Below are 25810 nucleotides of genomic sequence, written 5' to 3'. Positions count from 1 at the left end.
ACTACATATCAAATAAATAAAAACGCACACGTTGGAAATGAGGTTAACTGGTGTATTCACGTTGCAGAGAGAGAGAGGTCAATGTACGTGAATAGACAACAGATCAATGTTCATAGGTAAGTTGTCAGTCCATAAGTAATGTTAAAGGGAGTCTTTGCTCTGAAGGAAATAGAGACAACCACAGTTCACACTGGAATGTGAGGTCTGTGATCAGGTGGGACTGAGAGGTACTGAAAAACTCCTGCTGGTAGTTACTATCACACAAGGTACTGACAGTAGCATTGACGGACAGACAATCCAACAACCTGAAGGCAGTGTAAGATAAAAATATGATAACCAGATGGAAATACACTGAAAAATGTAGTTAGTCAAACTACCCGAAGCAAAAAGTACATATTCCCAAGAATCTTGCTGTTTCCAGGAACTGGTAGGTGGTTGTTATTTTTAAGCACAAGGAGTGAAAAGGAGCAACAAAGATGTACAAATTGTAATTAGGAATTGAGAGAAAAATTACATTGGAATCCAAATGATTTCCCAGGTAATTTCTTGGTGTATGGTCACATGATATTTACCCACTTTCATCTCCACTTTGAACTCAGAATCAGAGTCAGGTTAAGATCAACAGTATATGGGTAGTGGGTCCTGACGAAGGGTCTCGGCCTGAAACGTCGACAGTGCTTCTCCCTATCGATGCTGCCTGGCCTGCTGTGTCCCACCAGCATTTTGTGTGTGTTGTTGTTTGAATTTCCAGCATCTGCAGATTTCCTCGTGTTTGCTTGTCGTATAATTTGTTAACTTTGCGCCAGCAGTACAACGCAATACTTGATAGATATAGAAAAGAACTGAATTACAGTAAATATAAATATACAGTTACATTAAATAAGTAATGCAAAAACAGAAATAAAGAAGTAGTGAAGTGGTGCTCATGGGTTCAACGTCCATTCAGAAATGGATGGCAGAGGGGAAGAAGCTGTTCCTGAATCACTGAGTGTGTGCCTTCAGGCTTCTGTACCTCCTACCTGATGGTAACAATGTGAAGAGGGCATGTCCTGGATTGTGGGGGTCCATACACTCAGTAGCCACTTTATTAGGAACAGGAAGTATCTAATATTGTATTGAAACTTTAACTAAAATACATTGTGAATGCACACAATGTACATTCTTTTTGGAGATGGAGCCATTCTATGTACAGTGTTTGCTATTTATTGCATTTGCACACTCAATAGTCACATCTGTACAGCTGTACATTAAGGCAAATATCTAATCAGCCAATCATGTGGCAGCACTCAATGCATAAAAGCATGCAAATATGGTCGATAGTTTCAGTTGATGAACAGAGCAAATATCAGAATGGGGAAGAAAATTGATCTAAGTGACGTTGATGATGGAGTGATTGTTGGTGCCAGCTGGGATGGTTTGAGTATCTCAGAAACTACTGATTTCTTTGTATTTTCATGCACAATCTCTAAAGTTTACAGAGAACAGAGCAAAAAATAAAAAAAAGAACACATCCAGTGAGTGACAATTCTGAGGGCAAAGTTGTCTTGTTAATGGAAGAGATCAGAGAAGAATTTCAAGACTGGTTCAAATTTCAATCTGACAGAAAATCAACAGTAGCTCAAATAAGCATGTGCTACAACAGTGCTGTATAGAAGAACAGCTCTGAATGCACAACATGTCAAACCTTGAAGTAGCTTGGCTACAGCAGCAGCAGACTATGAATATACACTCGGTAGCCACTTTATTAGGTATCTAATGTACCTAATAAAGTGGCCATTGGGTGTATATACCCAGATGTATGGAGTAACCATTAAAAGGTTATATTTGGTTCCTATTAATGAAGAATAATATGATGTGTATTGAACTTAAATTTCTTTGTGTTTAGAAGCAGAAATGATGAAGCATGTGAAACCAAAATCCGCAGAGCAAGGTAAGGGAAAGATTTAACTAACAAGATACAGACCTATGTTTTTACTTTCACAGCTCTCCTTTCTTCCACTGCTAAAAATACATGAACACTTTGCGTCTCAGGGGATACATGTGTCACCATGTCTAACACTCTGTATGGCAATTTGTTTCTGCGAGCAATAGAGAGAAGATTTAGATTAGACTTGTTAAGTTCATGTTTATATGTATGGAATTATCTTGAAAAAACGATTGAAGAAATGTTTGATAATAACACTCCAGGTGATATATAAGAAAAACCAAATAAGTATAAAAATCATAGAGCTACTGGGTGTATCATTGCACAGATACCAATTACAATCATTCTCAATGTCATTGCAGAGGAAAAAGATGTGCCCCATGATTACACTACAAACTGATAGTCCTTGAACAATAGAAGTGATTGGTATTGCTTAATGAAGGTAGACATATTATATATACAAGTGGACAGACAGCCGTCGATCCCAGGGGATCAGGGGTTTGTGCCTCTGGTGGACTGTGTCCTCTCCAAGGCGCAAGCCTGGGCGGGAGAATTTGAAGAACCAGCTGACGTCCATAAAGTGGGATCCCCCTCTCCACGTCACTGATGTAGTCCAAGGGAAGGGCAAGCGCCAATTCAGCTTGGCACCAGAGTTGTCGCAGAGGCTACCAGAGTGAAGTTGTAAACAACATCAAACTGCCTTAGGGACCCCAGCTCCAGATTTCTTCCTCGGAGTTTACTCACAATGCCTTTCCCATGGGTGGGTCTGGCTGCAAGGCAGCGGAGGTTTAAAATCAGAGTTTTCCTTCTCCTAGGCGGGCTGATGAGCCCACCTGACTGATACATAGAAACATTTTTAAAAATCTGCAACACAGTTTATGATCTTAATAGAGCAACACGTTCTCAAGGAATAAAAAAAAATAGTGCTGAAAATCTGCAATTAATTGTGTCACTGGGAAATGCTGGTCTCCACTAATGTGCTTGGCCCTGTTTCAGTCTAAAGAACAAGAACCCTCAGCAGAAATGTTATCCTACAAACTACCAGGAAAGTCCTGAAAGTGGTATGATTCACAGCAGCCAAATCTCTGTAACCTTCTCGAGGCTTTTTAACAATTTCTACCCGGGTATCCTTCAACAGACATCTACCCATCTATTTATATTATTGGAACCATTTAAAGGACCTTTCTAAATGAAAATGCTTCATCATGTATAAGGTCTAATGCTTGCTCTACATTTATCAAAGGCAAGACCCTACGTATTTCAGGTAGGCTGAGTTAAGTTAAAAAGAGCACATTCCATGGCTTATTATTTCAAATACATTGAAACTTAATGGGGCTATGTGTGCAAAAGTGTCATAATGAATTTGTTACCTGGTGTTTGGGTACTCAAGTGAACAGATTCAGAATTTCTCTTTCCAGAGAATCACTTAAGGTTTATTGCACAGAAGAAAAGCCATTTGCTCCATCAAATTTGAACTGGCTCAAATGTGAGAACACCTCTGTCCTCTGTAAAATCTTTCCCCTTCAGATATTCCTAAGTTCAAGTTCCTTTCTAAATACCACAATTGAGTATGGCTTCGTAATTTCTTCAGCAGTACATTCCAGACTCTAACCACTCGCTGTGGGAAAAACAAACATATTCTTGTCAGTTACTTTCATTATCCAGCTTCTGTCTTTGACCCTTCTTCTTATGGGAACAGTTTCTCTACCTGGTTCCCTTGTTGTCTCTCTGTTAGAAACCCCCCTTTGTTCTATGAAGAGCAATTCCAGATTCACCAGCCTATCCATAAAATGAAGATCGCTTATCTCTAAAATGGCTCCAGTAAGTCCTTTCTATATCCTTGATAATGCCTTTACATCTCTCCTGAGTGTTGCATCCAGAAAAGGACATTACTCTAATTGTGGGTAAAGCAATATTTTATAAAGGTTCAAGTGCCGTCCCCCATCTTGTCTCCATGTATTTATGTTAAAAAGCCCAGGATCTTGCATCCTTTTATTAATCACTGCCTTAACCCACCCTGCAGCCTTCTCTGATTTTTGCACTAATAATCCCAGACATCTTCGTACTTGCTCTGATTTTAAATGTATTCATTCCAATTTGTATTACTCCTCCACATTCTTCCTACCAATGTTTCATGCTTTACTGTATTATTCACTTGCTAAGGATCCACTAATTTCATTAGTGTGGCCATATCCCCCTTATTGACACTACACTTTTAAGGCTTATTTGAATCACTTGTGTTACTTGTACTTCTGTTCTGTGCATCCAATAGACAATAGACAGTAGGTGCAGGAGTAGGCCATTCGGCCCTACTAGCCAGCACCGCCATTCACTGTGATCATGGCTGATCATACACAATCAATACCCCGTTCCTGCCCTCTCCCCACATCCCTTGACCCCGCTATCTATAAGAGCTCTATCTAACTCTCTCTTGAATGCATCGAGAGACTTGGCCTCCACTGCCTTCTGGGGCAGAGCATTCAACATATCCACCACTCTCTGTGAAAAAGTTTTTCCACATCTCCGTTCTAAATGGCCTACCCCTTATTCTTAAACTGTGGCCTCTAGTTCTGGACTCACACATCAGCGGGAACATGCTTCCTGCCTCCATTGTGTCCAATCCCTTAATAATCTTATACGTTTCAATCAGATCCCCTCTCATCCTTCTAAATTCCAGTGTATACAAGCCCATTCGTTCAAATCTTTCATCATATGACAGTCCCGCCATTCCGGGAATTAACCTTGTGAACCTACACAGCACTCCCTCAATAGCAAGAATGTCCTTCCTCAAATTTGGAGACCAAAACTGCACACAATACTCCAGGTGGGGTCTCACCAGGGCCCTGTACAGCTGCAGAAGGACCTCTTTACTCCTATACTTAATTCCTCTTGTTATAAAAGCCAGCATGCCATTAGCTTTCTTTACTGCCTGCTGTACCTGCATGCTTGCTTTCATTGACTGATGTACAAGAACACCTAGTTATTAATAAATCAGTGGTCCCAGTATTGATACCCGATACTCCACTGAACACATCTTGTAGTGCATCATGTTGCATCCAGCTTCAACCACCCAGGAAAGAAAGCATCAGAGGCGGTGCTCAGTCCGACAAATGAGTCTTACTGCGATCGCGAGACCCCAATACATTACATTGGTAATGTGGAATGCTGCAAGTCCAGTTCACCGGTTCATTGACAGGGGAGCTGCACTGCCTCGGTTGTCATGCGGACCAGACCCTCATCCCTCAGGGCTGCCCGTGGCAGCAACTGGGAACTGGTTGTGTGCCACTCGATTCTAGACAGGGTCGGGGGAAGGCCCCACCTAGCAATGCTGCCCTCTAGTGTTTGCTTGGTAGATGACAAGCTGGATTACATTCATCTGCAGCTGCACTTGTGCAAAATGAGGAACTGCTGCAGGCTTGTTCTTGTGGGAAGGGAGCTCCAGGACACCAGCAATCTACAGGCCATGACACTCAGAGACTTAGACTTTGTTATTATTTTTTTATTGCTTTTGTAACTCTATGTTTTTCTGCTATTGTATTTATATGTGTTGTATATGCTGCATGCTGTGTGACTACTAGTACTGTGTTTTGCACCTTGGTCCTAGATAAATTCTGTTTTGTTGTATTGTATTCATGATTATGGTGGAATGACAATTCAACTGCAACTTGAACATGAAGTTGATTTTCAATTTCCCAGTTATCTAGCACCCCCAATACGCAGATCCCTCCCAATCAGAACCATCACCTCTGTAACTTCCACTCTGTTTCCTTCAACAAGCTAGGATGCAACCCATCTGGACTGGGTGTTTATCCATGAAGAGATCTTGGCTTGACTGCAAAAAAAAAAGCCTGAAAATTTAAAGTTGACCTTTTCTCCAGTCTGTGTGGGATAAGCCAAATGAAAACAAAAGTTCTGATTACATCTGAGCCCAGGGCTAATTTTTTTTGGCAGTAGCACTATGCATAACATTCTGCTGAGTAAAGAGCAATTATGATTCTCCAGGCAAAAGAGATGCTTATTGTCTGTGACAATTTCTATCATCAATGGAGTTTCAGTTTTACTGTATATTAAAGGAATAGGTACAAGAATTACTCACTCTAGGATTTGGTTATTATTTTACATATTGCATTTAACATTAATGGCTTCTTCACTGGAGCATTTAGAGATGTTCAACCCTATAACTTGCTTGGACTTTCCATCACAAATGTGAGATCACTGCATTCTACATATCATCCAACCTTAACTCATCATCTTCCTCAATCCCTCTACTGCATTGGAAGTGATGTGCCCACAGTTAGATAAGCAAATATTTCCTCACATTTGGAGAACTGAAATCATGGGTTTTTATCCCCACAATCATTCCTATTCTCTTACTTCTGGTTCCTTCAAACTCTTTGCCATCTACTGAACTTGAATTAGATTATTCAAACTGATAGCACCATATAGAGTGCCTACCGGAGTTCCGAATCCATTTCCATCCCAAAGCCATCGACATCACGTCCAACTGCAGCTCGTCCTCATTCATCTCCTGCTGAATCTTTCGTCCATGCCATTTTGGTGTTCAACTTCAAGTAATACAATTCATTTCCCACTCTACAGCCAAATAATCAAAAGCATTTCAGCCTACGCCGTAACTTGCATTATTGAGCTCTTCCATCATCGCCATGCTTGCTTACCTACACCAGTTTGGAAATTTTCTTGTTAGAGATACAACACGGTGGCAGGTCCTTCTGGCCCAACAAGCTCACACCACCCAATTACACCCATGTAGCCAATTAATCTACTAATTTATATGTCTTTGGAATATGGGGGGGAAACCCACACAGTCATGAGGAGAACATTCAAACTCCTTACAGACAGAAGCGGGAATTGAATCCAGTTCACTGGCTCTATAGAGCGATGCACTAATAGGTACGTTCTGCCCTTCTAAAATTCCGTTCTTTAATTTTAAAAGATCTCTCCATGGATTCATCCTTTCCAATCTCTGTAACCTCAAATAACTATCTTAAAAATGTAAAATGACCGTAACAGAAACAGAACTGTTGTAAAAAAAATTGACACTTCACCTGGTTGGACTTCTATGTGACTCCTGATTCTTAAAAATGACCCAACAAGACACTCTATTGTTCCTTGAAGCACACCTATAAATAGGCAATATGCTGTAGACAATAACCAGCTTACAAGCTGATCCAGAAACCTGAATAAAAATATATCACAGTGTGAAGATATGTTTCTACCAAAGGACGTGTGAGGTGTTCTTTCCCCTGCTAGCCTGCAGGTCACCCTCGGGCAAGGTGTAGCACCTGCTTAGCCCCTGATCACGGTCATGTGAAGCCATAGGAGCAGCTGGCGGATGGTTTTATGAGCAGCTGGTGCATAAAAACCACTCCTGGTTATGCGACCACTACGACAGACAGACTAGCTCTGAAGAATACTGGTAATGGCTGGGGTCACCTGTTTTGTAAAGACACTGCCCAGAATGCAGCGATGGCAAACCAGTTCCATGGAAAACCATGCCAAGGACAATCATGGTCAGAGACCAGGATCGTCCATGTCATATAACGATGGTGATAATGATAATACTGCTTCAGTCCTATGTTCTTTTCAGTGTGCTTCTCCTCACAAACGTGAGACAGTCTGTAGATGCAAGAAATCCAAAGCCACACACACAGAACGCTGGAGAAACTCAGCAGGTCATGCAGCAGTGTATGGCCCACTCTCCTCTCCTATCAGATTCTTTCTTCTCCAGCCCTTGACCTTTCTCACTCACCTGGCTTCACCTATCACCTTCCAGCTTCCCCCACCCCCAACCTTTTCATTCCGGCTTCTCCTCCCCTCCTCCTCAGTCTTGAAAAAGGGTCTTGGCCTGAACTGTCAACTGTTTACTCTGTTCTGTAGCTGTTGCCTGACCTGCTGAGTTTCTCCTGCGCTCTGTATGTGTTGCTTCTCTCCACTCCTGGTTGTTGTCCTTTTGTAACCGAGTATGAAATTCAAGACTCGCTCATCAACTTCCTCCATCTCTCTACCTCAACAAATTTCATTGAAAATTCAAAGCAAATGTACAGAATTATTTCACACCTCTTCACTTCTAAAGGTGTTTTTTTGTGGAATCTTGCCTGCAGCCTATAGCATCAGGCATAAAATTTCAGTAGCGGCAGATGCACAGCCAGTTGCACACATTAGCATTCTAAAAAAGCAAGGGGTGGATTTTCAATTCCTGGCTGTCTGGATCCTGCTGCTCGTCTGCAATGTGCAGGCGGCAATCAGGCACCGCCTGAAGCAGGGGTGTAGATTTCTCACAGCATTTTTTTTGATTTTTGAGTTAGTTTGAGTACACCAAAAGTAGTTGCAAATCTGCTTCTAGTTATATAAGTCTGAATAATATTCAGTGGCAATTTTTAATAGGATATTTTACTTTGAATAAATATTGCATCACTCTCAATATGTCTACTAAAGAAATATTTAAAACATATGCCCACCAAGTTAGCGAGCAGTTGATAAATAGCTTGCTAGATAGCAATTACACAGAATTAATGTAGTGTAGTTCCTGTATAACAGGTACATTGTTTGTTCAGCTATGTTGAAATCACATTGTAATGTAACACATTTATATTGGATTATGCAACTGGGCCGAAAGGTATATTCACATATATATTTCGGTGTGATACATTTTTATTAAATAATCGTATTGATTCCTCTTCATATTCAGCTCATTGAGAGCCGAGGTAGGGGGTAAAGCTCCTGGGAACTCTCATTTTCATCTATAGTAATGTCTAATTCGGTTTATTGTGTGATTTTTATTTTCAGCCATTACAACAAAGCAAAAGGCAGCACGTACGTAGTTTGGGAAGCTCCAGACCTTCAAATTATAAGCATGTACATGCTTCCTTAACACGCACGGATTTGTGTATATATATATATATGTGACTTCTGTTACTCAACTTCATTATGGCTTTTTAGCTTGCAGTGTTGCATTTTGTTAACTGACTGACAAGGCTTACAAAGCTGGAATGGATCTAGGGGCATGAACTGAGTTGTGAGTCAGATATCCAAAATTTAAGAAAATCATACAAATCCCACATACACCCAGATAATATTCATAGCCCTTGCTACAACATCAGTTTGGAATATTGCTGATTAACCTCTGCTGAATATTATCATTTTGTCTATAATTAATGCCTTCATCATGGTGACTCTCAGATGTTCAGGGTAGCATTGCAGAAGGGAGCACTATAACTAATTATCAAGTCAAAGGGGGAATATCCCGGTAGTTTCTCTCCCCATCCTTTCTAATTTTGGTGGAAACTCAAGAAAACCCTGATCTGGGAGAGTGCAAAAAAAGGTACATTGTGAAAACATATTGTAATATCAAAATTAATTGATAAACAGAACAATGGACAAGATCCAAGTGTGTGTACAACTTGATTTTCGCAAACTTCTTCCAATGAGTTATTTAATTAATTAATATCATGGGAAAAATATGTAAATAAAACAACGGAGCAACAGAGGAAGACTCTTAAGTAACATCTGAATGAATGCAACTGAAATGCAACGGGCTCGGTTTTCTTCAATTCTGCGTGCCACCTAGGTTTATTAATAAATATTCAATTAACAAAAAATAATTAAAAGCTGCAGAAATGTAAAATGGCTCAAATGCAGACCCATCAGTGAGGTCGCCTTCATGCACCACTCCTCCCTCAACCATGGTAGCCAAGTAGTTAGCACAGTAAATGCTAAGTACGCTGCAGATGCTGGGGTCAAAGCAACACATGCAACAAGCTGGAGGATCTCAGTAGGTCGGACAGCATCCGTGGAAACGAGCAGTCAACGTTTCGGGCCGAGACGACAACGTTTCAGTCCTGACGAAGGGTTCCGGCACGAAACATTGACTGCTTATTTCCATGAATGCTGTCTGACCTGCTGAGTTTCTCCAGCATGTTGTACGTGTTAGTTACAGCTCAGGGCATTGGAGGCTGGAGTTCAACTCTGGCACCGCTTGTAAGGAGTTGGTATGTTCCCCCCATGAACACTTGAATTTCTCCCAGATTTACTCTCACAGTCCAAAGTCATATGAATTAGAAGGCGAATTGATCATTGTAAATTGTCCTGTGATTAGGCTGGTGTTAAATAGGTAGGATGTTGGGTGGCACGGCTTGTTGGGCCTCAAAAGGCCAGTATCTCTAAATATTAACTAACTAACTAACTAAATAAAGAAAGAAATAAAGAGAAATATTAAAGTAAGGGTCTAGATCCAAAGTACATCTGCCCACTCTATCCAACACATCAATGCTCGGCATTAAATTCAGTGATAACTCCAGAGACAGAGCATAGGGCTAGATATAATTGCAGCTATCCTCCAGCTCATCTTTGACTTTCATATTTTAATGCATAAGTCCAAGACATCCTAGGCATTTAATGATTAATGGGTAGTAGTTTCACATGCATGATTTGAGCCATTCTTACCAGAGGTAAAGATGATGGTTATTCAAAAGAAATGGCTTCAATGAATGTGAGACTTTGTCAAGCCCCCTGAATATTGTTTGTTTCAACCTTTTCAGACAAACTTCCCACCCCAAGAACCAATCTATTGAAGCTTCAATACAAACCCTCTACAGAAGTCTGTCTTTCTCTTGGTAGGGCAAAAGGGAGTGCTGCCAGTCTTTATATCCTTGATGAGTCCACCTGTGCTCTCGACTCTGTATGATATAGTTTTGGGTGTATGAGTTGTAAATGGTTTGGAAAATGCTGGAAATTCAACAAGTATCATGATTATTGGTACTTTGGCATATTTCCAGTACTCTCCCCCCTCTCTATCTGTTGCTTGGGTCATGGGTTTTCTGTTAAGCCTGCAGAGTGTTATCTTTCGAGGTATGGTGGAGTTTCCTTCCCAAAAATGCTTTCCATTTATAATTAGTTAGTCTAGGATTTCCCTCTTACTCCTACAATGACAGTCCTGATGTTGCATGGCTGAAAAGCCAAGAGGTTCTTTGCAAATGCTAATCATCGTGGACCTATACACCACAATGCTGTGGACACTCTGTTCCTCTTTTCATTGGATGTCATCAGCTGTCTCTAAAGCACTTTCTGTAAAAAAAAGTTATGAATCCTTCAATTTGATACAAATAATAAAGCAGATTAAACAATCTAAGTCATGGTACCTGTCCTAGTAATGGTGAGCAACACCCACAAAACACTGGAGGAACTCAACAGGCCAAGCAGTCTCTGTAGAAAAGAGTACAGTCAACATTTCAAGCTGAAACCCTTGATATGGGTTTCCTTGTCCTGTCTTGTTTAGGTGATACCAGATTAGCTCTTTCTACCAAAGTCTGAAAACACATTGAATAAACTAATAACTTGAATACCTTTAGAAGAATCTTTAGAATAGTACAGCACATTACAGGCCCTTCAGACCATAATGTTGTGCCGACCCTCAAACCCTGCCTCCCATATAACCCCCACCTTAAGTTCCTCCATATACCTGTCTGAATATGACTGAAAAAAATAGCATTATTGTTTTAAATGGACCAAAGTGGGTTTCTTGCAGTGCTGAGCATCATTTACAGAGGGTAGTTGGGACGTATGAAATGTGTTTTCACTTTGAAGAGGACTTTCCAATATTTCTAGGAATTTCATTAATTTGGCATTTCCCTTCTTTCAAGAGTTTGCATGATTATAAAAGTGAACAAACGCCAGCTAACTTTTCAGAACAGTCAAATTAAGTTTAGAAGCAAAATCTTAAGCAAAGTGATATAATCCTGTCATATCCACTGGCAGTGATTTATGAGAGCTGAGAGCAATCTACATAGAAAGAGAGGTAGGTGTTTGGAGCACCCTTCTGCAAATGGTAATTGAGTTCAGTTAATTGTTAATTATAAATATGAAATTGTTAGATTGTGGTTCACTAGATATGCAGTTAGATCAAAGTTCATCCATAATCCCCATTAAATGACAGAACAAGATCAAGAAGATGAATAGACTATCACTCTCCCTATGTAAACAAACCTGATCGCCTGACAATCTGACTGGCGCTGGTGACTTCTAAAACATCTTGTCAATTTAATACATTGCTTGAAATCTACAATGCTTTTATACTGAAAGATAAGCCAAAACAGTATTTCTGATAAACTTGTGTCTTCCTGAAAAACTTCAAATATTTCAGATGCATTTTAACCAGCTTTGTTCATTTAATCTCTCTGAAGCATGGCATGCATGAAAATAATCATTTTGATTTAAACTATGCTCTTGGATTTTATGCTGGCCAATTTAGAATTTACTATTTCAACCAAAGAAATCTTAATCAGTTAAATATTATGAAGCCAAAGAAAATTACTGTGTCAAGGCAATGAAGATATTTCATCTTGTGACTTATTTTCCCAAAGAAACTCTCTCAATCCAAATCAGCAAGTATGTATATTCAACATTACAAACTCAAATTTTGCTTGCAGTTCATTTTGCAAAGTTGAAATTAAGTTTATTGTCATATGCACAAGTTCCTGCATGTGCAGCTGCAATGAAAAACTTAATTGCAGCAACAATTCACAAGAAAAACTAATTATGTATCTTGAGTAAAAAGTAAAATCTGGCATTATGGTATCTTTCACTATTATACTCTGATGTTCATATAAATTAAGCATTTTATACCTATTTACTTTTAACTAAAATATGCCATTTTACTTTTAGGTATGACGACTACAGCTAAAAAAGGTACAAATATGCATTTAAAACAATATTGCAATATCTGAGAGACATGGGACAATTTTTTAAAATTATTGTTGACATCTTTATGCAATCCAATTTATGATGATATATTACATTGGCTTGTGAAACCATTTGCATATTAAATTAAAAGTCATGCATTATTCATAGTCATAGAAAAGTACAGCACAGAAACAGGCCCTTTGGCCCATCAAGTCTATGCCAAAACCATCTACTCATGCTTAATGACAATCAATTTATTTGGAAAGAACATTAGTTTACAGTTTTCTTAAGTCTGGGGAGAAAGCTTTATACTCAGCAATAGTTCAACAGTGTTGCTGCACTGACAATGGACAAGGGAGAGCCAGTGGATGTAGTGTACCTGAACTTCCAGAAAGCTTTTGATAAAGTCCCACATAGGAGATTAGTGGGCAAAATTAGGGCACATGGTATTGGGGGCAGAGTACTGACATGGATTGAAAATTGGCTGGCTGACAGGAAACAAAGAATTGTGATTAACGGATCCCTTTCGGAATGGCAGGCTGTGACCAGTGGGGTACCGCAAGGTTCGGTGCTGGGACCGCAGCTGTTTACAATATACATTAATGATTTAGATGAAGGGATTAAAAGTAACAGTAGCAAATTTGCTGATGACACAAAGCTGGGTGGCAGTGTGAAATGTCAGGAGGATGTTATAAGAATGCAGGGTGACTTGGACAGGTTGGGTGAGTGGGCAAATGTATGGCAGATGCAGTTTAATGTGGATAAATGTGATGTTATCCACTTTGGTGGCATGAACAGGAAGGCAGATTACTATCTGAATGGAGTCAAGTTTGGAAAAGGGGAAGTACAACGAGATCTAGGTGTTCTTGTACATCAGTCAATGAAAGCAAACATGCAGGTACAGCAGGCAGTGAAGAAAGCTAATGGCATGCTGGCTTTTATAACAAGAGGAATTGAGTATAGGAGTAAAGAGGTCCTTCTGCAGCTGTACAGGGCCCTGGTGAGATCCCACCTGGAGTATTGTGTGCAGTTTTGATCTCCAAATTTGAGGAAGGACATTCTTGCTATTGAGGGAGTGCAGCGTAGGTTCACAAGGTTAATTCCTGGAATGGCGGGACTGCCATATGTTGAAAGATTGGAGCGACTGGGCTTGTATACACTGGAATTTAGAAGGATGAGAGGGGATCTGATTGAAACATATAAGATTATTAAGGGATTGGACACACTGGAGGCAGGAAGCATGTTCCCGCTGATGGGTGAGTCCAGAACTAGAGGCCACAGTTTAAGAATAAGGGGTAGGCCATTTAGAACAGAGATGTGGAAAAACTTTTTCACCCAGGGAGTGGTGGATATGTGGAATGCTCTGCCCCAGAAGGCAATGGAGGCCAAGTCTCTGGATGCATTCAAGAGAGAGCTAGATAGAGCTCTTATAGATAGTGGGGTCAAGGGATATGGGGAGAGGGTAGGAACGGGGTACTGATTGTGTGTGATTAGCCAGTGAATGGCGGTGCTGGCTAGAAGGGCCGAACGGCCTACTCCTGCACCTACTGTCTTTGTCTATTGTCTATTGACTCGATACCTTGATTAAATACATTCTTACAATCTTGTGCATTAAAACTGGACCACTTCTTCGCTAGCATATTTTGAAATGTAAGCCCTTTGTCCTTAATATTAGGATTCTTCAAATAATTTTTGGTTCTGAGTTTTTGAAGTAAGTATTTATACCTGGCGTGAAACACTGAACTTAAATAACAGTTCTTAAAAGCTAATGATCAGTGCCAAATTGCTCTTTTGTAATGGAGATTCTGGGATTTTTTACAATGCTTTTGGATTGATCTACTTGCTATCCTCTTAAAATCAGCTTACTTAACAGAGACAAATGAACAGATTTTATTTTTATACTTCCAAGTAGTGCTCAAAATTTTAAACTGTCATTCAGGTGGCCATTCCACCTTTGTCTTATATTGATTTTTATCCCTTTCATGCTGGCATTGACAACATGTACTCTTTTGTTATACCAGTCGCTCAGTAAGTAACATTAAAAGTTTAACTGTATGATCCTCATTCACCAACATCCTGGAGAATTTAACAGCAGCTAAACATATTCTTCTTTTTAATCTAAGTGATCTCAGCAACAGGTTTTTTAAAATTCATCCTCGTAAATGCAGGATTGTAAAAGAAGGAACTGATTTATTAAGTAATTGGGTAACAGATGTGTATTGGGACTAAATTGGATAGATGATGATCTCTCCCTTTGAGACACATTTACAACTGTAAATCTATGTGCAATCGCACCGAGTGATAGGGAGATAAAGACTTTATACACAATTCCCATTCGTACTTATTTAGAATGATTGTTCTCTAAGCCATGTTGGAAAGAACTGTAGGAGGTATGATGCAGTTGTTCATAGGCAAAGTAAGCATGTCATGATGTCAATCAATATGCCATCATACTGGAAGGTGAAGCTTTTGCAGCCGCCATATGTTTTGCTTGTGGAGAAAAGCAGGAAGACGGCCCACATTTCTTAACCCTAGTTGTACACCATTTCGTTTTTGATCAATACAATGGAAAACTTCTGCGTTTCATTTTTGAAGAACATTGCAGTTTCAGAAGAATTCAGGAACTGATGCGGTTAAGGTTAGATTTCTGTAATTCAGTCAAAGTGCCCATCAAGGTATATATTGGTGCTCCTTTAGACTTTCAGAGGACAGGGAGACTGAGGAGACAGGTTACAACACTGACCTACCTCACAGCCGTGGAAGGAAGAGGACAAGCATCAGACTATCCATCAAGCTTCCTTCCAGTCTTTGTTATGTTCTTGGCAACTTTGTCCAAGAATAGAGGGGTTCATTCTTCCTTCCCACACCTTGCACCAAGGTTTAAAGTGCTGCTTTGGAAATCCTTTCATGCAAGCTAGTCAAAGCCTCAATTCACTTCAGGTTCCGCTACAAATACAACTCTTCTTTGGAAAGTAACTGGAAAGTTTAAATCAATGTTAGCTATGTTAACCTGGAGCTTGCTCCTTTAAAAAAAAAGACACAATTCATAATTACTGTGTGATTAATCAATTTATTCCCAAGAAAGGAGACGACTGAGAGGAGATTTGATGGAGGTATACAAAATAATGAGGGGAATGGACAGGGTAAATGCAAGCAGGCTGAGGCTGGGTGAGACAGCAACTAGAGGTCATGGGTTAAGGGTGAAAGGAGAAATGTTTAAGAGGAATTTCTTCACTCGGAGAATGATGAAAGCGTGGAATCAGCTGCTAACCTAAGTAGTAGATGCGATTTCAATTTCAACATTTAAGAGAAGTTTGGATAGGTACATGGATGGGAGGAGTATGAGGGGGTTATGGTCCCTGTGCAGGTCGATTGGAGTAAGCAGTTTAAATGGTTTTGGCGTGGCCTAGATGGTCCGTAGGCCCTCTTTCTGTCCTGTAGTTTTCTACAACTCTATGACTCTGACTAAGGCAATATCCAAAGTGCTAGTATTGGCTGACTGATTGAGACAATGATTAGCTTTATTTGCCGCATTTACATTGAAACATCAGTGGCGTGCTTGCTCTACATCAAATTCTATCAGCAATAATTGTGCTGGACAGCCTACAAGTGTTGCTATGATTCCAGTGCCAACATAACATTCCCCAGCACTTACTAACCTAACCCGTATGTCTTAGAAATGTGGAAGGAAACTGGAACACCTAGAGGAATTCCCTATGGTCATGGAACATATAAACTCCATGCAGAGGAGTTGATTCCCAGTCGTTTTATCACTGGTGCTGTAATAACATTACACTAATCAGTATGCTACCGTACCAGACCCTGAAATAATACCATAAAGTTTTTCTGAAGTTCCTATCGAGTAATAATCACAATGCTAATTTTTCAGTGCTTTCAAGCCTTCTCCTTAAGATTTTATATTGAGCACAGTGGATTGCACACCCATCAAACACACAGCAACTTAAATATTGCACGATACTGGAGAAGAAGTGTTAGTTCAGTGGTCTGAACCATATTTGTTCAATGAACCAGTCCTGCACACTTCGATAGCACACAGAGCCCAAGGCACTAAGTGCACAGGAGACCTTTAAGCCAAACCTGAGCATACAAAAGGAAAGTGATGAACTGTGGGCTTAGGCCAATATTGAGATGGTTATGGATGACTGGAGTTAGGGTGTTGCATATAATGTTCTACCCTCTCGCTGCTACCGTCAGGAAGAAGGTACAGGAGCCTCAGGGCTCACACTACCAGGTTCAGGAACAGTTATTACCCCTCAATAATCAGGCTCTTGAATCTAAGGAGATACCTTCTCTCAACTTCTCTTGCCCCTTCATTGAAATGTTCCCACAACCAAAGACTCCTTCAAGGATTCATGTTACAGATATTTATTGCTTATTTATTTATTATTATTTCTTTCTTCTTGTAATTGCACTATTTGTTATCTTCTGCACTCTGGTTGAAGACCCAAGTTGGGTGGTCTTTCACTGATTCTGCTATGGTTGCTATTCTGTTGATTTATTGAGTATGCCCACAAAAAAATAAGTCTCAGGATTGTATATGGTGATATATAAATGTACTTTGAAAGTGATGTATTATAGCTTCAACAAAGCAGTATTGCCAACAAGCCATAGGGGGAGAGGGATTACTGCAATTGATTTTAAGCATTGATAATGTTTGGACTATGGATTGTGGATTTGGGTTGGCATTTTGTGAGATTATGACATGGCAATGGTTAGGAACAGCCGTAGACAGGTTGGATCTATACCCATGCAGTGAAGGCAACTGCTGAAGTAGACATGAGCAGAGATTTGTGAATGTTGTGATGCTGAGTAGCCAAAGATTGGGGAACTAGGTGAGCTTTCACAAACAAGAGAAAATCTGCAGATGCTGGAAATCCGAGCAACACACATACACACAGTGCTAAAGGAACTCAGCAGGTCAGGCAGCATTTTGTGTAGGTGGGCTTTCAGATGTGAGGAAGATCAGCACGATGAACATTTTTTTGTAAAGGAAACAGATCTAATATGAGTTCTCAGCAGTAGATTCTATGCTGTTGGAACTTCTCATTCATGTCCAACTTAGGGCAGTATGGCAGTGTAGCAGTTAGCACTATGCTTTACAATACCAGTGATCAAGGTTCAATTCCCACCACTGCTGGAAAGAGTTTGTATGTTCTCTCCGTGACTGTATGTGTTTCCTCTGGGTGCTCTGGTTTCCTCCGACTGTCCAAAGATGTACCGGTTGGTAGGTTAATTGATCATTGTAATTTATCCCGTGATTACGTTAGGTTGAATCTGGGCTTGCTGGGAGGCTGGAAGGGACTATTCCAAGCTGTATCTCAATAAAAAATAAACATAATTAACAATAAAAGAGGCCTCAGAAGCTTTGAAAGGGCTTGTCTCTACATATGCGACAACATTATCAGCGGATAATGTGTTGGCGCGTGGTCAAGTGGTTAAGGCGTTGGTCTAGTGAAGGTCGCTAGTTTGAGCCTCAGCTAAGGCAGCGTGTTGTATCCTTGAACCACACCTTGCTCTGCGATGACACCAGTGCCAAGCTGTATCGGCCTTTGCCCTTCCCTTGGACAACAGCGGTGGCGTGGAGAGGGGAGACTCGCCGGTCTCCCGTACAACCCTGCCCAGTCCTGCGCCCTGCAAACTTTGGAGGCACAAATCTGTGGTCTCTTGAGACTAACAGATGCCTATCTATCTCTGAAGAAAGTACAGTACATCAGTAAAACAAAGCAGGGAGTTGAGTCCATACATACTTTTATCATTGAATACTGCACATTTTGGTTTCTTCATTTATCGGAGAGACCTAGGGACCAGAGAAAAGGCACAGCATAACAGCTAGATTTTATCTTTACAGCTTTTTTATTTAAATTAAATAAAATAGAGAAAAACTGGTATGCATCGTGGCCAGCAATTTTTCTGAAGGTGTCAATGTATGTCAATGAAGGATGGGTAAGGGCGAAATAATAGCTGAAATTCTTCTGTTATACCTGTATAGCTGAACTTAATCTCCTTATGTGCCATTTTGTTTGGATATTTATTTATTTGTTTGTTTGTTTGTTTATTTATTTATCTGTTTGTGTTTTTTATTAGGATAGTGTACAGAGTAGGGTCTTCAGGCCACACCCTCCAGCAGCTCCCTGATTTAATCCCAGTCTGATCGCAGGGCAATTTACAATGACCAACTAAGCTACTAACCGGTATGTCTTTGGACTGTGGGAGAAAACCAGAGCGTGTGGAGGAAATCCACCTGGTCACAGGGAGAATGTAGAAACTCCTTACAGGCAGTGGCAGGGATTATAAAGATTAATGATTTAGATAAAGTGATTAAAAGTAGCATTAGCAAATTTGCAGATGACACAAAGCTGGGTGGCAGTGTGAAATGTGAGGAGGATGTTATGAGAATGCAGGGTGACTTGGACAGTTTGGGTGAGTAGGCAGATGCATGGCAGATGCAGTTTAATGTGGATAAATGTGAGGTTATCCACTTTGGTAGCAAGAACAGGAAGGCAGATTACTATCTGAATAGTGTCAAGTTAGGAAAAGGGGAAGTACAACAAGATCTGGACAAACACCAGTTTGCCTACCGGGCAAATCGTTCCACAGAGGATGTAATCACAACAGCCCTCCATATTGCTCTGACTCACTTCGAGGAACCAAATGCTTATGTGAGGATGTTATTTGTGGACTTCAGTTCTGCATTTAACACAGTCATCCCCCATAAACTGGTCAACAAACTGAACACTCTTGGCCTTGGTTCCTCCCTGTGCTCATGGGTCATGGACTTTCTCACAGACCGACCACAGCAAATCAGAATTAGTAAGCACACCTCCAACACCCTCATCTTAAAAACAGGCACCCTGCAGGGCTGTGTGCTGAGCCCTATGCACTATACACTCTTCACACATGACTGCACCCCCATCTACACCTCCAATTCCATAATTAAATTTACGAACGATACCAGTGGTTGGCCTGGTCTTGGACGAGGATGAAACAGCCTACAGACTCGAGGTGGATCATCTGACAGAGTGGTGTAAGGACAACGACCTGGTTCTTAACACTTCTAAAACAACAGAGATGATCATTGACTTTAGGAGGTCAAAGGTCAGAGTACACACACCACTCCATATACATGGAGAGGTAGTGGAAAGTGTGGAAAACCTGAAGTTCCTTGGAGTTATGTTGTCAAAACAGCTGACATGGACCACCAACACCTCGCTGACATGGACCACCAACACCTCACTGACGTGGACCACCAATACCTCGCTGACATGGACCACCAACACCTCGCTGCTTGTAAAAGAGGCAGAACAAAGACTCTTAGTCCTCAGAAAGCTGAAACAGGCCAAACTCCCACAAAAGCTCTGAGCAGACTCGATGGACTGATTGGCCTACTTCTGCTACTATATCTTATGATCATAACTTCTACAGAAGCACAATTGAAACCATCCTGACCAACAGCACCACAGTGTGGTATGCCAGCTGCACAGCCGCTGAGTGACAAGACCTGCATTGTGTGGTGAAGGCGGCCCAGCGAACTGTCAGGATGGAGCTCCCAGGACTGGACACTATCTATTCCAGCAGACTCAGGAGGAAAGCAATCAGCATAACCAGAGACACCACACATCCCGGCCACTCCCTTTTGCCATCCAGCAAAAGGTTCAGGACACTAAAAGCCAGAACAAATAGACTGAGGAACAGCTTCTACCCCAGAGCTGTGGCATCCATCACACCACTCCCACAGAACAATGACTGAAACTGTGAGCACACTCATGCACACACAAGGACTCAAATACTTGCACTAATGGCACTTTGTGCATTACTGTGACATTCTGGTGCTGCTGCAACTTATTTTCTGCTACTTATCTATTTAATACAGTTTTTTTATTACTGTCTTGTTTTTATCTACCGCTTTATTTATTTGTCTGAGAGGAAGCCAAACAGAGTTTCATTGTACCTATGTATAATGACAATAAAGATCATTCAATTCAATTCAATCTAGGTGTCCTTGTACATCAATCACTGAAAGTAAGTATGCAGGTACAGCAGGCAGTGAAGAAAGCTAATGGCATGCTGGCTTTTATAACAAGGGGAGTCGAGTATAGGAGCAAAGAGGTCCTTCTGCAGTTGTACAGGGCCCTGGTGAGACCACACCTGGAGTATTGTGTGCATTTTGGTCTCCAAATCTGAGGAAGGACATTCTTGCTATTGAGGGAGTGCAGCGTAGGTTCATGAGGTTTATTTCCGGGATGGCGGGACTGTCATATGTTGGAAGATTGGAGCGACTGGGCTTGTATACACTGGAATTTAGATGGATGAGAGGGGATCTGATTGAAACATATATTAAGGGATTGGACGTGCTAGAGGCAGGAAACATGTTCCTGATGTTGGGGGAGTCCAGAACTAGAGGCCACAGTTTAAGAATAAGGGTTAGGCCATTTAGAACGGAGTTGAGGAAAAATTTTTTCACGCAGAGAGTTGTGGGTCTGTGGAATGCTCTGCCTTAGAAGGCAGTGGAGGCCAATTCTCTGGATGCTTTCAAGAAAGTGTTAGATAGAGCTCTTAAAGATAGCAGAGTCAAGGGATATGGGGAGAAGGCAGGAACGGGGTACTAATTATGGATGATCAGCCATGATCACAGTGAATGGCGATGCTGGCTCGAAGGGCTGAATGGCCTACTCCTGCACCTACTGTCTATTGTCTATTGAACTGGGGTTGGCTGTACTGTAAAGCGTTGTGCTAACGACTACACTACTGTGCTGCCCTAAGGGAACAATTACAATACAATTGCTTTCCATTCTCCAACATGCAATTCAAATAAAAATTCTATTTATACTTTTATATGCTACTCAGCCGTAAGTTAGTTATAAAATTACACACTGAAAGAAAGAAACTATTAAGTAGTTTGATCATATGGATAGTCAGAGGCTTTTTCCCAGGGCTGAAATGGTTGCCACAAGAGCACACAGGTTTAAGGTGCTGGGGAGCAGGTACAAAGGAGGTGTCAGGGGTAAGTTTTTTACAGAGAGTGGTGAGTGCGTGGAATGGGCTGCCAGCAATGGTGGTGGAGGCGGATTCAATAGGGTCTTTAAAGAGACTTCTGGATAGGTACATGGAGCTTAGAAAAACTGAGGGCTATGGGCAACCCCAGTAATTTCTAAGGTAGGGACATGTTCGGTGCAACTTTGTGGGCCAAAGGGCCTTTTTTGTGCAGTAAGTTTTCTATGTTTTTCTATGGTTACCACATAAACAATGTTTTCCTTTGACAATGTGTCTACCTTAGAGATTTTCATTTACTTGGGGGAGGAACAAGGGGAATTATAAAGTAGATCTCTTTATTGTGCTAATATATGGCCATTTGCAAGCTAAACAAATTATTTCAGAGGGTGGAAGGTCACATGAAGCATAAATCCAATTAAGTAATTGCATCAGTGTAACGTCTTGGAAAGAGGTTTTAGCAGGCATAGCTGAGGACATTATTGCTGAAACTACAATTTCTTTTTCTCAGGGAGAGTGCATCACACTCATAAAGGTACATAATATGTCAAGATCCACTTACTACCAAAGCATAAATTGGCTTGACCTTGCTCGAAGTCCTTTCCAATTAAATACATTGCTTAAATGGATTAAATGTACAACAGAGTACATGCTTTGCAAGCTATCGTCTGTTGTAAATTTTGCAACATTTACATTGTTTCCTTCATGGAAGAAGCTGAAAAATCATATAACTAATAAGCATTTTATACAGCTACTTTTCATGTAGGTTCTTCAGTTATAAATAGATATGTTAAAAAGCAAACTGGGGCATGCTTAATATTCAGCCATAGAACAATTTGAATAATTACACCAGTCATTTCAGCTACAATTCCCAATTAGAGTTGCTGCCTGGAAGTACCAGAGCACTGTAGATAAAGTCCTAATTGACATCCAGAGAAATCTGCACAACATAAATGCTGCATCACAAGTGAAGTGCGAGGAATTTGAAAGATAGCTGTCTAGAAATTGGATTGAACCTCACATTTCTTGTGAATTAACATTGTTGTGCTTAGTGCTAGTACAGCTGGGCCCATCTGAAAAGATTGCAAAATTGGTCAAAAGCAGGTGGGTAATAATGTTAGAGTATGTCGCCCCAAAAAAAAAATGAAGTGTACGATGTGTGTGATTGTCAGCAGGTCCTGGTTGATGCTTGTGCAGCCACTGACACTGCTGCTCAGACTTCAAGGGAGGGCTTCAGTCTGCATGCACATGGAGGGCAGCCACTTTCTTTTCCAGACACAATACAGCTCCCTTTAAAGCTCAACCTTCAGCAATGCAGGCTGGTTTATATGGTGTTACACCAGAAGACTACAAAATGAAGGAGCAGAATTGGATCATTCACCCCACTTCATCCCGGCTGATTGATTACCCCACTCAACCCCATTCTCCTGACTTCTCCAAGTAATATTTGATGCCCTCACTAATCAAGAAGCTTTTAGCCTCCACTTTAAATACACACAACAACATGGCTTCCACAACTCTCTGTGGCAATAAATTCCACAGATTTACCCTCTGGCTAAAAAAATTCTTCCTCATCCCTGTTCTGAAGGGATCTCCTTCTCTTCTGAGGCCAGACTTTCTGGTCCTAGACTCCGGATTCCATATTGCATAAGGCAGAAGAAAATCTGTTGGGTAATAAAGACAGGGCAGACAATTTAAGTAAGTATTCTATATCTGTCTATATGGATGGAAACGCAGCAAACTTCCCAGAGGTACTAGAGAATACCAGGTCTAGAATGAACAATGAAGTTAAAAGAACTCTCAAATCTACAACTATGTGTCAAAGTATTTGGATAAAAAGTATGCTACCTAGGTAATGAGTCATTTATTCAGCCAGATAATCTTGGCCATGCTCTCTTCCCACATTTGTCATCAGGCAGGAAGTGCAGAAACTTTAGGCCCCATATTCAGGAAACCCTACAACCATCCTGAACCTGGCATGGATAACTTCAATCACCACTCTGACCCATAGTCTCATTTTCAAGGACTCTTTAAAAAACATGCTGTCAGTACTTTTTTTTTTGCTGTTTGCCATCTTTTGCACAATGGCTGTTTGTCATTCTTTGTTTATGCATAGTTTATTTGTAGAAGTTCCATTGTATTTCGTTCCATTCCTGTAAATGTCACGGTTGTATACAGTAACATATACATACATATCTTGATAATAAATTTAATTTTTGAACTTTGAATGTTTGAAATGTTCTACTCTGACATGGATTATTGAAATTAAGTCTAAATCTTACAACTCAAAAGCCAGAGACCAAAGTTCGAAGTAAATTGATACTCCAAGTAAATTTTACCATCCAACACATTTCTGATACATCCAATAAAGTGGACCGTTTCATTGTTAAATATTCTAGACAGCATAGATAAACATATGAAATGAGGTCTCATTACATGCACAGATTTTCTGAGCATCAAATGTGGCAGTCAGACTCCTGATGACACTGAATGTTTTGCTAACACATCACTTTCTCCAGCAGATATGACATTTTATACCATTGCCAAATAAATCTTCATCCATTCATTTCTTGGTTGGAGACCCTTAATTCCTTTTTAAACACATTTCAGTGGAAGTTATATTTTATAATATACCTATTTCTCCATTCAATGAAGTATTTTCCTCTCTAATTCCTTGCAGATCTGAGACAGATTTTAATAATTGATTCTAGATTATAGTAATTATCCATTTTTTGTTATTTTCACTGAAATCAAGGAATGGTCCATTGCCTTTTGGGCTTTATAAGCATTTACGTGGAGTTCAAGGTAAAATATACCAAAAGGTAAAGCATGCCCTTTTTTTTTACCCATCAGATTTTCTTCTGCCTTATTCGTAAGAAATCTACAGTCTAGCACCAGAGGGCACAGCCTTAGAATATGAGATCCCTTTAGAAAAGAGATGAGAAGGAATTTATTTAACCAGAGGGTGAATCTGTGGATTTCATTGCCACAGAGAACTGTGGAAGTCAAGTCATTGTGTGTATTTAAAGTGGGTGCTGTTGTTGTCTATCCATTTCAAGTTTTGATGTGCCGTGCATGCAGTGATGCTCTTTTGCACACCACTGTTGTTACACTTAGTTACTTGGGTTACTGTTGCCTTCCTATCAGTTTGACCATTCTCTTTGGACCTTATTAACAAGGTATTTTCACCCACAGATTAGTCTCTCACTGGATATATATATTGTTTTTCCCACTATTCTCTGTAAACTCTAGAGACTGAAAATCCCAAGGGGATCAGCAGTTCCTGAAATACTCAAACCATCCCACCTGGCACCAATAATCATTCCAAGGCCAAAATCACGTGGATAACTTTCTGATGTTTGGTCTGCACGACTGGACCTCTTGACCATGTCTGCATGCTTTTATGCATTGGGTGTTGCTGCCATGTGATAAGCTGAGCAGATATTTGAATTAGCCAGCGGGTGTACAGTACAGGTCTACCTAATAAAATGGCCTCTGTGTGTATAACGTACTCTCAGAAAGACACTAAATCAACAAGCTGATAATCCATTGGATTCTGCCAAGTGATGGGACTCTGCTCCTTTTTTCCAAACAGCTGTTTCCTTATGAAACGCGATACATTTCCACAGTCATGCTAAGACAGTGGTGCCTGTAAGCATTTGCCATTGGAGATACTCCAAAGGATAGGAGACAATCTGGTGTGCCATGCAAAAAAAATTACGGTAGAAATTAGGCGACAACCTTTGTGGAAATCTTAACTCCTGATAACCAGGAAGGTTGATAGTGGAGGCTTTAATTGGGTGATGCTGAAACTTGAACTGACAGGCCAAACATCAGGGGGTATCAATTTGAAGCAAGTGGCAGGGTTCAAGGAGAGCTGAGAGAAACAACTTGACTCAGACTTTTGTCCAAATAAGATTTGTTTGAATAGATACATGGATGGTAAGGGTTTGGAGAGCTATGGTCCCGGTGTATGTCAATAGGACTAGGAGGCTTGGCATAGACTAAATGGGCCAAAGAGCCTGTTTCTCTGCTCTACTTTTCTATGACTATGCCTCTGAATGTGAAGATTAATGCCCCCAACTTGTGTTCCTGGTGCAGATCTTCATTGATCAGCTATTTACATTTGAGGTTTTAAAGTGAGGTCAGTTCAACTCCATGTTGTAATTTCTGGTACAT

The 25810-nt window shown here is 40.5% G+C and overlaps 1 protein-coding gene across 1 annotated transcript in view; it reads left to right on the top strand.

The window, feature by feature from the left end:
- The window catches only part of LOC132400263 (triadin-like), a 264638-nt gene that overhangs the window by 201696 nt on the left and 37132 nt on the right, over positions 1 to 25810 (top strand). The window contains exons 32-34 of the mRNA XM_059981238.1: positions 1886 to 1930; positions 8732 to 8758; positions 12605 to 12628. Of these exons, the coding sequence (XP_059837221.1) occupies positions 1886 to 1930; positions 8732 to 8758; positions 12605 to 12628 (96 nt within the window). The remainder of the gene's footprint in view (positions 1 to 1885; positions 1931 to 8731; positions 8759 to 12604; positions 12629 to 25810) is intronic.

The sequence above is a fragment of the Hypanus sabinus genome, chromosome 10, assembly GCF_030144855.1.
Source record: "Hypanus sabinus isolate sHypSab1 chromosome 10, sHypSab1.hap1, whole genome shotgun sequence".
Lineage (NCBI taxonomy): Eukaryota > Metazoa > Chordata > Chondrichthyes > Myliobatiformes > Dasyatidae > Hypanus > Hypanus sabinus.
The sequence above is the reverse complement of the archived record's forward strand: the minus strand, read 5'-3'. Positions and strand labels throughout refer to the sequence as shown.